The sequence below is a fragment of the Rhinatrema bivittatum genome, chromosome 5 (assembly GCF_901001135.1).
Source record: "Rhinatrema bivittatum chromosome 5, aRhiBiv1.1, whole genome shotgun sequence".
Taxonomy (NCBI): Eukaryota; Metazoa; Chordata; class Amphibia; order Gymnophiona; family Rhinatrematidae; genus Rhinatrema; species Rhinatrema bivittatum.
Genome location: NC_042619.1, coordinates 363,196,109 through 363,209,647, shown reverse-complemented (window position 1 = coordinate 363,209,647; position 13,539 = coordinate 363,196,109). Strand labels below are relative to the sequence as shown.

The 13,539-nt window shown below is 47.0% G+C and overlaps 1 protein-coding gene across 1 annotated transcript in view; it reads right to left on the bottom strand.

Annotated features, from left to right (window-relative positions):
- The window catches only part of ABCC4 (ATP binding cassette subfamily C member 4), a 1,099,276-nt gene that overhangs the window by 665,221 nt on the left and 420,516 nt on the right, over nucleotides 1-13,539 (bottom strand). Inside the window, exon 17 of the mRNA XM_029604735.1 lies at nucleotides 8,413-8,450. Within this exon, the coding sequence (XP_029460595.1) occupies nucleotides 8,413-8,450 (38 nt within the window). The remainder of the gene's footprint in view (nucleotides 1-8,412; nucleotides 8,451-13,539) is intronic.

Here is a 13,539-nt window from a genome sequence, read left to right as displayed (position 1 = left end):
ATTAATGGCACAGTTGTAGGAGTGATGAGGTGGCAGAGTGTCGGTAGCCTTCTTGGAAAAAACGTCTGAGAAAGACACGTACTGGGCAGCAGGCCAGAAGGAAGGAGCGAGGTTGCTAGACAATGTTGGGGGAGCAACAGCTTCCAGGCAGGAAGTGTGGCAGGATGGGCCCCAGCGAGACAGTTGCAGCGCAGCCCGATCGAACTGGGGAGTTGCTGGAGCCAGGGCAGGCTGAGGACCAAGGGGTGTACGGCCTTGTTGAGGATGTGGAATGTTAGGAGCTCCACGTGCAGGGAGCCGGTGTGAAGTTTGAGTGGAGCAGTGGGTGTGAGTGACCCTGCCCGGCAGGGGTTCACCTTGAATGGAAGAGAGCATGAGGGGCACCGGGGAGCGGCAAGTGGGAAATCTGGAAATGTTCCACCAGTTGCTTCAGGATAAAGTTGCCCCCTGCTCCAGAGTCCACCAGGGTGTGGAAGTCCCGGCTTCCTACCGAGAGAGTGACCAGAAGGGTTAGTGGAGGAGTTGGCAAAGTCAGGCCTAGGAGCAGTCCCCCATCAGAACCTAGGCCCGTGGGTTTACTGTCCGCACCAGACAGCGGGCTATCATGTGGCCGGATCCTCCACAGTACAAACAGAGGCCGGACTGTCGGCGTCGAAGGCATTCCTCCAGCGTGAGCTTGCTGTGGCCCAGTTGCATGGGTTTGTCCCCGGGCATCCCCAACGAGGTAGGACCAGATTTGGGAGAAGGGGAACACCGGAAGTGTTGGGAGGCAGGAAAGTGCTTCTTAGAGGACTGCAACTCGCGGGATCGCTCCTGAAGACATCGGTCTATGCACCCGGCGAGATCGATGAGGGCATCCAGAGAGCCGGGCAACTCGTAGGCTGCTAGTTCATCCTTTATCCGGGCAGCTAAACCCTCGAGGAAGATGGAACGCAGGCAGTCTGCCCCCCAGTCAAGTTCTGAAGCCAGGATCTAGAATTCAATGACATAATCTATCAAGGGTCGAGAACCCTGGCGCATATGGAGAAGGGCCGAACTGGGGGCCGACTGCAGACTTGGGTCATCGAAGACGGAGTGAAAGAGGGCCAGAAAGCCAGGCAAGTCCCATAAGTCTGGGTCCGCGCACTCCCACAAGGGCGAAGCCCAGGCCAGGGCTTTCCCATCCAGAAGTGAGAGAATGTAGGTGGTCTTCATCATCTCATCTGGAAAAGAGTGGACTGGAGGCAGAAATGCATGTTGCATTGGTTTAGTAAGCCTCGGCACTGTTGAGGATCCTCGGAGAAGCGCAGAGGCATTGGGAGTGGCATGACAGGTTGGGGGGTTGGCATGAGAGCTGTGTAGCTTGGGGCAGGGGATGCAGGTGGGCCTGCCGAGACGGCGGAGTCGAGGCGGATCCCAAGGTTTTCCACTGCCATCGCAAGTTTCCAAAACCTTCTGTTGCTCGAGGGATTTCTGTGCCAGGCCTGGAATGACCTGCAAAGCGGAAGCCTCCACTGGGTCCACGGACTACTTGGCAATCTGTTAGGGATTGTGGACCACTGGCCCAAGGTGGTGTTGACGCTACCAGTGGGGATGGACCCCACAGGTCCCCACCGACGGGAGGTGAGGCCGAACAGGAAGCAGAGGTCAACAGGAGCTTCGCCACTCCCAGCCCTCGTTCCACGCAGGTTGAGCCCTTGGGTGGGCCTCTGAGTGGCTGGTCCCAGGAGAGTGGCCAGAAGAGACAGATGTTTTGGGGTCTTGAGCCTGAGGTAGGCGAGAGGCAGGCCAAGCCTGGTCCGTAGGGACTGGAGCTGGGACCGGAGGCCGGGCTGGCACAGGTCAGGCGAGGCTGGAGGTAGGCAGAAGGAAGCGTGGTAAGGTCCGGTCCGAGGTCAGAGGCGGGCAGCACTAGGCGGTGGTCAGGTCCAGTCCGAGGTCAGAGGCAGCCAGCAGAAGGCGAGGGTCGGGTTCGGTACGAGGTCAACGGCGGACCGCAGTAGATAGTAGTTAGGTGCGGTCCAAGATCCGAAGCCAGAGAAGGACCCGAAGGGGACAAGAACAGGAACCAGAGCGGAAGCACTGGAATCGGAGAGCCGGGATCAGAGTGCTGGAGCAGGAAGGCTGCAACAGGACTGCTGAGGCAGGACCACTGAGGCAGGAACATGGGAAACGTTATCAAGTCAGTTTGCTGGAGCCAGAGGCGGCCTTTAAATAGGCCGGAGGGACCGACGTTTTCAGTGGGGGCAGAGTACCCTTTTCCTGCCGCTGGCCCTTTAAATGGGCCGGAGCGGCTGATAAGTGCACCTAGGGAGGGCCCGGATGTGGGAGGAGGTCGGCGGCGTCTCAGCCACCACATGAGCCGGAGCTTCGGAGGACCAGGGCTGGGGTGATGTGCGTCTGCAGCGGCTCCATGCTGCTGCCAGGAAACCGAGAGCTGCCACGAGTGGGCGGCGAGGGGTGAGTGAAGCCAGCCGTGGGGCCCTGCGGCCGTTGAGCGTAACAATATGACACCTGATTGAGTCCATTCTATTGGCCACGTTTCTGCACACCATGCTCCTTGGCAATATGTATCAAACCGCAAACCGCCCGAGGCATCTGAGAACAGTTTCAGGTCAACACTGGATACTAGTAGGGGTAGCTAGATGACCTTGCCATTAAAGTAGGCCAGGAATCACTCCCATATCCCCAAATACTCACGCATCAAGTACGTGACCCTTAACCTGAAATGCCTCTTCCTAACTGCTATAGATGCTAATATCAACCTGTGCAAGAATGCTCAGCCCATGGGGATGACTCTACTTGCAAATGCCATACTCCCGATAAGGGACTGAGCGGCTGAGAAGATAATCTTGCGTATAAGCACAAGCTGAAGACAAACAGGGACAGCTTCTGAACTTTGTCAACAAGGAGTCTGGAGACCATGAGGGTGGAGTCTAACTCGATACCAAGAAATGTGAAAACCGTGGTTGCAGGCTCTAATTTGTCAGCAGCCAGTAGGACCCAGAGGGTGTGCATGAGACTTTGAAAGCTTTTGAAAAGCACAGAGCATAAATACGAGCCATGGGGGGCAGATAAAGACAAAGTCGTCCAGGTAGTGAACTATGCTCAAACTCGTGATCTGAGACAGCTCCCAGTGCAGGAAGGTGCTGAAGTCCTCAAAGTAAGCATCTGAAATGGAGCTTACTTACAACGAAGCATAGTGCATCATGCATGACTCCTGAGGGATGAAATCATTGACCAATCCACCAGCTGGAAAAGATAAGTTGTGGATCAACCTATACTTGCCCAGCTCTTTATTTGGGACCACCACCAAGGATGAAAGATTCATGTCAGGAAAAGGAGGATGCAGGAATGGGTCTACTATCCTACCTAATTTTAGTTCGGCTGTCAACTTTTTTCTCATTACAGGATCAAATGGGGATGCAGAAGGCACATTTCTGCACAAGGTGGTGATGGAGGGACCCTGGCAAGATATTCTAAAGCCCTTCTTAAAGCAGTCCAACAGTGTAGTGGCGGCTTGTAGCTCAGGATAGAACCTTAAGCTCCTCTCCAGTAAGGGCCACTGCTCCGGGGTGGGGGACCTATCTAATAAGTTATTTACCCCTTCCACCATGACCCTTCTTGGGGCATTTTGTGGCTGGGTGGCTTGCGGCTCAGGTGGTACAGATTTCTTGTACTTGCATTCCTGTACCCAGCAGCCCCCTTTGTTGTATCGCCAGCATGCCTCTGAAGTTTTAGTCCCTGAAAGCCCCTGATCTTGTGCATTGCTTTGGCTTTGCCAGGTCCAGTTGCTCGCAGACGCATCAGAGTTTCTTCCGGTCATGCTGGTGAGCCACAGTTCTACATCGTGTGAACCCCAAGCTATGGTAGGAGTGTCCGCCATTCTCTCTCTGAACAACTTGTCATAGTTGAGCCAAGCAAATCTCTCATATTCTGAATGAGCAACGATAATAGTGTGCAAGTACGGCCACATGGCCATATGCCGCAAGGGATCGGCCCTCTGAACTATTGACGCCAGTCAAGTGAAGTAACAAATCCAATTATTGATGTTCCTAGCCACCCTTTTCTCACCTACCCATGGCTCATGCTGCCTGCGCCCTTTCCGGGAGCTGACCCTCCTCCTATGCCTGAAAATATCAACATACTGCCAATGCCTAATGTGGAGGGAACGTGGGATGCCCTGCCACAACTATTTAGGGATGCTCAGAGTGGGCAACCCAAGAGTGAAGAATCCTGTGAAGCAGAAGATGACAGAAAGGAAGGAATTCCAGCTGCTGGATGTGCCAGAATGGGAGTGCATCCTAACTCTGCACTTGTGTTTGTGCCTGTGACCTTTCCCCACCATTAACAGCACCCCATGGCTCCGCCCCCTTCAACCCCATTAGTAATAACATTAGATTCACCAGCTGATGGCTATGTTGCCAGTTATTGAACCCCAAGCTATGGTAGGATCTATTAGTTAAAATTTGTAACCTATCATTAAAATCATCCATTGTACCTGAAGACTGGAGGGTGGCCAATGTAACCCCAATATTTAAAAAAGGCTCCAGGGGCGATCCGGGTAACTATAGACCAGTGAGCCTGACTTCAGTTTCGGGCAAAATAGTGGAAACTATTCTCAAGATCAAAATCGTAGAGCATATAGAAAGACATGATTTAATGGAACACAGTCAACATGGATTTAACCAAAGGAAGTCTTGCCTAACAAATCTGCTTCATTTTTTTGAAGGGGTTAATAAACGTGGATAAAGGTGAACCAGTAGATGTAGTGTATTTGAATTTTCAGAAGGCATTTGACAGTCCCTCATGAGAGGCTTCTACGAAAACTAAAAAGTCATGGGATAGGAGGTGATGTCCTTTCGTGGATTACAAACTGGTTAAAAGACAGGAAACAGAGAGTAAGATTAAATGGTCAATTTTTTCAGTGGAAAAGGGTAAACAGTGGAGTGTCTCAGCAATCTATACTTGGACCGGTGCTTTTCAATATATATATAAATGATCTGGAAAGGAATACGACAAGTGAGGTTATCAAATTTGCGGATGATACAAAATTATTCAGAGTAGTTAAATCACAAGCAGACTGTGATACATTACAGGAGGATCTTGCAAGCCTGGAAGATTGGGCATCCAAATGGCAGATGAAATTTAATGTGGACAAGTGCAAGGTGTTGCATATAGGGAAAAATAACCCTTGCTGTAGTTACACGATGTTAGGTTGCATATTAGGAGCTACCACCCAGGAAAAAGAAAAAGATCTAGGCATCATAGTGGATAATACTTTAAAATCGTCAGCTCAGTGTGCTGCAGCAGTCAAAAAAGCAAATAGAATGTAAGGCATTATTAGGAAGGGAATGGTTAATAGAACGGAAAAAGTCATAATGCCTCTATTTCGCTCCATGGTGAGACTGCACCTTGAATACTGTGTATAATTCTGGTCGCCTCATCTCAAAAAAGATATAGTTGCGATGGAGAAGGTACAGAGAAGGGCAACCAAAATGATAAAGGGGATGGAACAGCTCCCCTATGAGGAAAGGCTGAAGAGGTTAGGGCTGTTCAGCTTGGAGAAGAGACGACTGAGGGGGGATATGATAGAGGTCTTTAAGATCAAGAGAGGTGTTGACAGAGTAGATGTGACTTGGTTATTTACACTTTCGAATAATAGAAGGACTAGGGGGCATTCCATGAAGTTAGCAAGTAGCACATTTAAGAGTAATCGGAGAAAATTATTTTTCACTCAATGTACAATAAAGCTCTGGAATTTGTTGCCAGAGGATGTGGTTAGTGCAGTTAGTGTAGCTGGGTTCAAAAAAGGTTTGAATAGGTTCTTGGAGGAGAAGTCCATTAACAGCTATTAATCAAGTTTAGTTAGGGAATAGCCACTGCTATTAATTGCATCAGTAGCATGGGATCTTCTTAGTGTTTGGGTAATTGCCAGGTTCTTGTGGCCTGGTTTGGCCTCTGTTGGAAACAGGATACTGGGCTTGATGGACCCTTGGTCTGACCCAGCATGGCAATTTCTTATGTTCTTATGGATCAGATGTGATATCCGAGACCACCTCTGCGGAAGAGACAGGTTCAGCGCTCGCTGATGCTCCTGAAGACCAGGCTCGATCTGCTCTGGGCGAGACCTCAACGCATGGTGCGGAGCAACAGTGATTTGTGCTGACTGAGGAGCTGGCATAAAGAGGCTCACTTGGGGCTGCAGCCATGGGGTATGAGCGGATGACCGTGGCCTGGGAGTGATGCTACTGCCGAATTGCCAGCCATGTTTAGGGCTTGCAGGGTAAAAACAAGATGTGCTGGGGCCTGTCCAGGCTTGCCATCCCGAGGACACGGCCTTATCCTGCCTCCAAGGAGGGGCCTGACCAGGAAGCATAGGATAAGGGAGTGCTGGGTAGATACCAGGCTGCGTTCCCCCAGCTGGGTAACACCCCCCCCCCAGCAGGGTGGAACAGGCAGGGTGGGTCAAGGCATGGTCTCCCAGCATCCAGCTAGCCAGCTGCTGGGACTGAGTTTCCGGCTGTCCCACTCGCTGCCATGCCCTGATCCTGCTCCCCCTGCTGAGTTGCCCCATCTGGCTGCACCCCTCCCATTGCTGACATGTCCGGAGGAACCTGGGTTGAACCTCTGCCACCTCTCCTATGGCTTTTGCGCCTGTCAAGGGGGACCAAGGTCTGTGCACTCCCCAATTCCTTGAAGGATAGTGTAGCGTTAGCGGCTCCTCCCCACCAGGATAACAGACGAGCCTGGGCTGTAGTTCGGCAGCCTCAGCCTGTGGGCATAACTAGATTGCCCCGTGGAACTTGAAAGAGGCAAAAAGGCAGCAAATCCCTGCCTTGCCCTGCTGCCTTTTTGCCTCTTCCAAGTTCCACGGGGAAATCTAGTTATGCCTGCAGGCTGAGGCTGTAATTTGTCTAATTAAACTCTGAATCGGCTGAGATATATTTAAAAAAAAAAAATGTCCAGAGTTTCCGGCAGCTGGTGGGGTAGCACTCTCCAGTTTAAGGCTGCAGCAAACGAGGAAACTACCTGCAGCACATGGAGCAAGAACAAAAGGGACAAATTAAGTCCAATGTCCCCCAGTCCAGCCTCCCCGAACTTAAGGATCCAACCCCTGGCAATTTAAAGCCCCCAACTTGCATGGTCCCTCCTCCAGTGCCTCCTGTACTGCCCCCATTTGGGTTACTCCACCTCCTTCCTTTCATGTGCTCCTGGCGTCATCACCACTGCAATGGCAGTATGCCAAACACATCAGCGTATACAAAGCCAGTGCCTCCCATTATCACCACAGCACCAGGAGCACGAAGGCAGCCCTGAACTGCCAACCAGTGCCACATCGCCACACATTAAGTTCTTTGGCGGACAACCCTCCCCCACCAGCTCTAGGCATGGCGCCAAGTTACATGTGGCATCTGCGCACCGGCCTGGCATCACTCTTTAAGCAGAAGAGACCACAGATGAAATATGGACAAAACTGTGTGTGCAGAGGAAAGCAAGAACCAAGTTTTCTCTCTCTTTTTTTTTTTTTTTTTTTGAGGGCATCGTTTTACAAGCAGCCAGTATAGGTGATGAAGGATAAGAGTAGTTTACATTAGCTTTTCTAACCAAGCATAAAGTCATTAAAAAAAAAACACCTAACGCAGAAAAGATAATTAAAAAAAATATGGGAAAATATATAATTTTGTAACAGGAACAGGTATGTCATGTGAATGCATTCTGCATGGATTTAAAAAGGCATAGACTGGAGGTAGAGAAGCCACTGATTTGGGAATTGCAATAATCGAGAACAGAGATAATGCGGATGACAAGGGATAATTTGGTGCAGTTTGAAAAAAAAATAAAATTAAGGAACAAAGTGATAGATATTGAAACAACACACACAGATAACAGGATTTCACCAATAAGGGTGTATAGACAGGGAAAGTAAAACAAGGCTGAGGCAGAACATCCAAGTTCCTAGCAGAGATTGGGAGAGAAATGTGCATGAAAAAAACAGGACAATACAAGAAAGTTTATCATGGGAAAAGAAAAGAAGCATTGTCTAACTTGAAACTTTGACTGGCCATCCCTTGAGAGACAGCATGGACATATACCTGAGCAGTAGTTAAAGGAGGGAAAGGGACAGACAGAGAAAGGGATCATCAGCGTAAAAGCAGAAGCAGATTTAAGTCATTTATCTCTACCAGGTACATGATATAGCTTTAAGTCCAGATTTAAAATGTAAACTCTACTCTGTGCTCACACAGCTATCAATTACTGTAAATCATACTCCACCAACAATTTTGGTCCAGTTAAGCAAAAGGAGATGGTTGAATAAGCTCAAACCTTTTTCTTGGAACAGGCTTTTCTAGTCCTTCTGCACAGCATAAGGTTTCCTGCTAGTCATACCCAATCTCTTTTTTGAAAATGACAAAGAAAAAAATAACTCACCAGTAGGAAAGCCACCAGTCTTGCAGCACGTACGAAACCTTGAACAAACAAACAATACTTTGTAACAGTAGTTTCACAGAATGTTAAGATGGCATGCTAATTAATAAACTGCATGACCCAAACAGCAACCAGCATATATAATCAAGGACTACCTGGCCTATGGACAATTTCCTTTCTCCTGTAGTATTTGGCAGTTTATATTGTCTATTCTGTATTGCCACAGCACAAGCAGGTGACTGTCTCCTGAAAAAGTACGAGGGTTCAGAATAAATCATTAAGCCAGGACTATCTATATGGCCAGTGATTGTGTTTTTAAAAATAGCATCTACCATTCTGCCCAGAACCAACATCAGGCTCACTGGTCTATAGATTCCTAGTTCATTCTTGGGAGGGGCCCTTTTTAAAAATCTGTATTACAATGGCCACCCTCCTGTCCTCAGGTATTATGGCTGTTTTAAATGATAGGCTGCAGATTACTAGTAACAAGTTTGCAATTTCAAGTTTGAAATCTTTCAGGACTCCCTCTGGGGTGGATGCAATCTGGTCCTAGAGATTTGTTTCTATTTAGTTTGCCAAACTCCCTCCATTATGATAGAGATTTGTTTTAGTTCCGCTGAATCATCCCCATCAAAAAATGCCTCCGGTGTGGTTATGTTCCCAACATCCTCTAAAGACTGAGGCAAAGAATTCAGATTTTCTGCTGAACACTCTTTTTACCCATGGGGCATCTAGTAGCCCAAATGACTCCCTCTTCACAGGCTTTTTGCTTTGAATGTACTTGAAAGTTTACAATTAAATTTTTACCTCTCTGGCAAGTTTCTTATCAAATTGTCTCAAATTGTCTTAGTGTTTTACATCTAATTTGCCAGTTCTTATGCTCTTGCATGTTTTCTTCATTTGAGTCTGCTTTCCTTTTTTTTTTTTTTTTATGATGCTCTTTTAGCTCTTTCAACTCTCCATTAAATAATACAGGTAGTCATTTGGTATTCCTTTAATGCATAGAATACATTTTATTTGGGCTTCCAAGATAATACTTTTAAACAAAGCCATGCCTCAAACAAACTTTTACCCTTTCCAACTGCTTTTAATTTTTCCCTAAATTCCTCATTCTATCAGTCTCCCTTCTTTTAAAGTTATATGCTGCTGCAGTAGTTTTACTTAATGCCCTCCCTTGAGTGATTACATCAAATTCTTACACTGATTTTCTTTCTGTAACCCTCAGCGAACAATGGACTGTGCAGGTAATTTGATGATTTTTTTTTTTAATAATGACACAGAGCTTAAGTACAACAAGCTTATCACAGAGTGCTGGTTGAGGATGGCAAATGCTGATCCTCGAGAGCTGCAAACAAGGCAGGATTTCCACAATTAATATTCATGAAATATATTTTTATTATTTGACAAAAATTTATATTCTGCTCTTGGCAGATCACAATTTACGGAAAAAAAACCCAACAGTATTAATAGAGAAACAAGAAACTGAACTTATTTCAGATTAACATAAAACCTACTTAAGCTATATCCTTAAGGATTCAGATAACTTTACTGGCATTTCAGTTTTACATATGTTGACAAAGTAATACATAGGGAGCCCAAATTTCTAACTGACTGACTTTTAAACAGGCATGCAAGGCACAAATGTGCGCACGTTCGTCGGCTGTGCTCAGGGATGCAGCCATTTTATAACATACACACGTATATGCGTGCATATCATAAAACAGACCAGCCACGCACATGTGTGCGCAATTTTAAATGGGCGCAAGCCTTTGTGCACAAATGCCGCTTCTACCGCATAAGTTGGGGGGGGGGGATTTCAAAAGATGTGCGCCAATGCCATTACCAGTTTTACCAGTTCGTTCTCAGTTCGCTCAGGTAAGCGATAGGACTTCAAAACCCACCTAATTTAATAGTCTCCCTTCTCCCCTGTTAGCCTCGACCCTTAAAACCCCGCTAATCTGTCTGTCTTTATTTTATAACCTGCACATCATCCACAGCAGAACTAAAGTTACATGACCTGGCTCTTCTCAAGAGCATTTACTTAAAGTCCCTTACCTGACCCTACATTATAGTACTTAGGTTCGGACGTGTTAACTGCTCGAAGTTCCCCTTACTCCTTATCATATATTCCATGTTTGATTCTCATGTTTACCTTTTCGCTATTCCCCTTAATCCCCTCTTGTAATCCATGTTCAATTCTATTCTTGTTCATTTTTTGTTCCATTTTGTTCATATTGTTTGCTTGTTCATTTTTTGTTCCATTTTGTTCATATTGTTTGCTGTAATTTCCAACTGTTGGTTCTCTGTAAACCGAAGCGATATGTACTTGTACATGATCTTCGGTATAAAAAAGTCTTTAAATAAATAAATAAATAAATGACAGGGAACCCCAGCGCATGCCTGTGTGCATAAGTATTTGCACACAGATTTCAATGTGAAATCCAGGAATGCCATGCACCTTTTTGGAACTTTTCATTGGTTCGCGTAGCAGCAACTATGTACATATGCAAGTGGCTTTAAAAATCCGCTCAGCGCGCCCTGGCCCAAGTTGCACACCTATTTCCCGGTTTTGGCGCACACCGGACTTTTAAAATTCACCTTACAGTGCTTAGGTCTGAAATCCGCATGAACAAAAGCGGGTTTACGAACTTTCGAGCACAGCATACACATGCACATTTATGCTTGCATGGGAGCAAATGAAATTTTCATGCATATATTTAACCGCATTCATCTGATTTTAGAAAATTATGTACATAAATTGTTTCCCCACCCCGACTCAACCCCTGTCTCTTTCAAGTTGTGGAATAATTCAGACCACCATATTCTGAGCATATCTTGAAGGAGCTTGCTCTTTTTGAACCAAACAAAATGGAAGGACAGCAAAGCATTATGGATAGTCTTGTATATATGTGACAGAACTGAGAAACGCACTGCAGAACGAATGCCTAGGCACTGCCACCAGACTTTAAACCTTGCTCAAACAAAATAACTTGGACAATACTTGAAGCACTTACAGTATCTCTAATGTCATTTTGAGACCATGCAGTTCTCTATGCTAAAATGAACTCTTCACATCTTATAAAAAGTGAAGAACTTCCAATGAAAAGCTGTGCTTGGCTCTCATTCATATGCATTGACTAAGCATGCATTATGCCTATTCACTTCTATAAAAGTGAGTTTAATGAGCCAAAAAGCCTGTCATCAGAAATATCTCACCAGTACTAACAGATGGCACCCTCAGGGCCAGCATCAATACGCCTGCCAGCATCTCTGTCTGATTGTCAGTGTTAGAAAACAGATGCTGACCTGTGATGCCTGAATCCAACTGTTGAGCCTTTTAGACCTGCATATGGACGAACCCAGATGCAAACTAACTCAAGATCTGAATTTTCTCTTAGTTTTAGGGGTAGATAGTCTAATTTCTCAAATTAAATCTGTGCAAACTTTTGGTCAATCTGTTGTGCTATTTTAGAAAATGTGAAAAATGCATCTAACTCTTAAATTACTGAAACAACTACTATATTAATTATATTTTAATTGAAAAAAACTCATGAATCCTTGTTCTTATTTAAAAAAAAATGCTGAACAATAGTTTGCAATATTAATAAATTATTAAATTCCAATTACTCCTACATATGTAGTGCATGTATGTAAAAGTATGCATGAAATTGCTTCCGTGGTACTTTTATGCATACAACCCCAGGGTTATTTTCATAAGGCCTATGCACTAGGGTAAAATGGCATTTTGCATGTGAATATGCTTTTGAAAATTCACTCAACATGAAACACAGAAATGACAGCAGAAAAGAACCAAATGGTCCATCCAATCTGCCCAGCAAGTTTATGGTAGCACAAGCTGCACTATACAGATCTCCTCCATAAACGTATCATCAGGGGGTGGCAACTCTGTGCCATACAAGTTACCCCTATACTTAGTTTCCAAAACTGTTGAAGTCAGGGCCCTTGTTGGTTGCTGTCTGAATCCAATCCCTGTTATCCCTTGCTGTTGAAGCAGAGAACAACGTTGGTATTGCATCACAAGTATCAGGCTTATTGGTTAAGGGTAGTAACAGCTGCATCAGCAAGTTACCCCCATGCTTGTTTTCCCAGACCATAAAATTCATGTCCTTATTGGTTGCTATCCAAAACTAATTCCCTTTTTCCTCTTTTCCACCTGCCGTTAAAGCAGAGAGCAATAATGAGTTGCATAAACAGTATGAAGGCTTGTGGTTAAGGGTAGTAACCGCCATACCAGCAAGTTACCCCCATGCACTCTTCTCCTCATTTCCATCCACAGTATTTATCCCATGCCCCTTTTGAAATCTTTCACCATTTTTGTCTTCACCACCTCCTCCAGAAGGGCATTCCAGGCATCCACCACCTTCTCCGTGAAGAAATATTTCCTGATCTTAGTTCTGAGTTGTCCTCCCTGGAGTTTCATTTCGTGACCCCAAGTTCTATTACCTGCTATTAAGTTCACTTAGGGGCGGATTTTCAGAGCCCTGCTCGCGTAAATCCGCCCAAAACCGGGCGGATTTACGCGAGCAGGGCCCTGCGTGCCGGGAAGCCTATTTTACATAGGCCTCCCGGCGCGCGCAGAGCCCCGGGACTCGCGTAAGTCCCGGGGTTTTCGGAGGGGGGCGTGTCGGGGGCGGGCCCGAACCGCGCGGCGTTTTCGGGGCGTGTCGGGAGCGTTCCGGGGGCGTGGCTACGGCCCGGGGCGGCCCGGGGGCGTGGCCGCGCCCTCCGGACCCGCCCCCAGGTCGCGTCCCGGCGCGCAGGAGGCCCGCTGACGCGCGGGGATTTACGCCTCCCTCTGGGAGGCGTAAATCCCCCGACAAAGGTAAGGGGGGGGTTTAGACAGGGCCGGGCGGGTGGGTTAGGTAGGGGAAGGGAGGGGAAGGTGAGGGTAGGCTGCGCGGCTCGGCGCGCGCCGGCTATACGAAATCGATAGCCTTGCGCGCGCCGATCCAGGATTTTAGCGGATACGCGCGGCTCCGCGCGTATCTACTAAAATCCAGCGTACTTTTGTTTGCGCCTGGAGCGCAAACAAAAGTAGGCTATTCGCGCTCGTTTTAAAATCCGCCCCTTAGAGAATAGCCACTGCCATTAGCAATGGTAACATGGAAT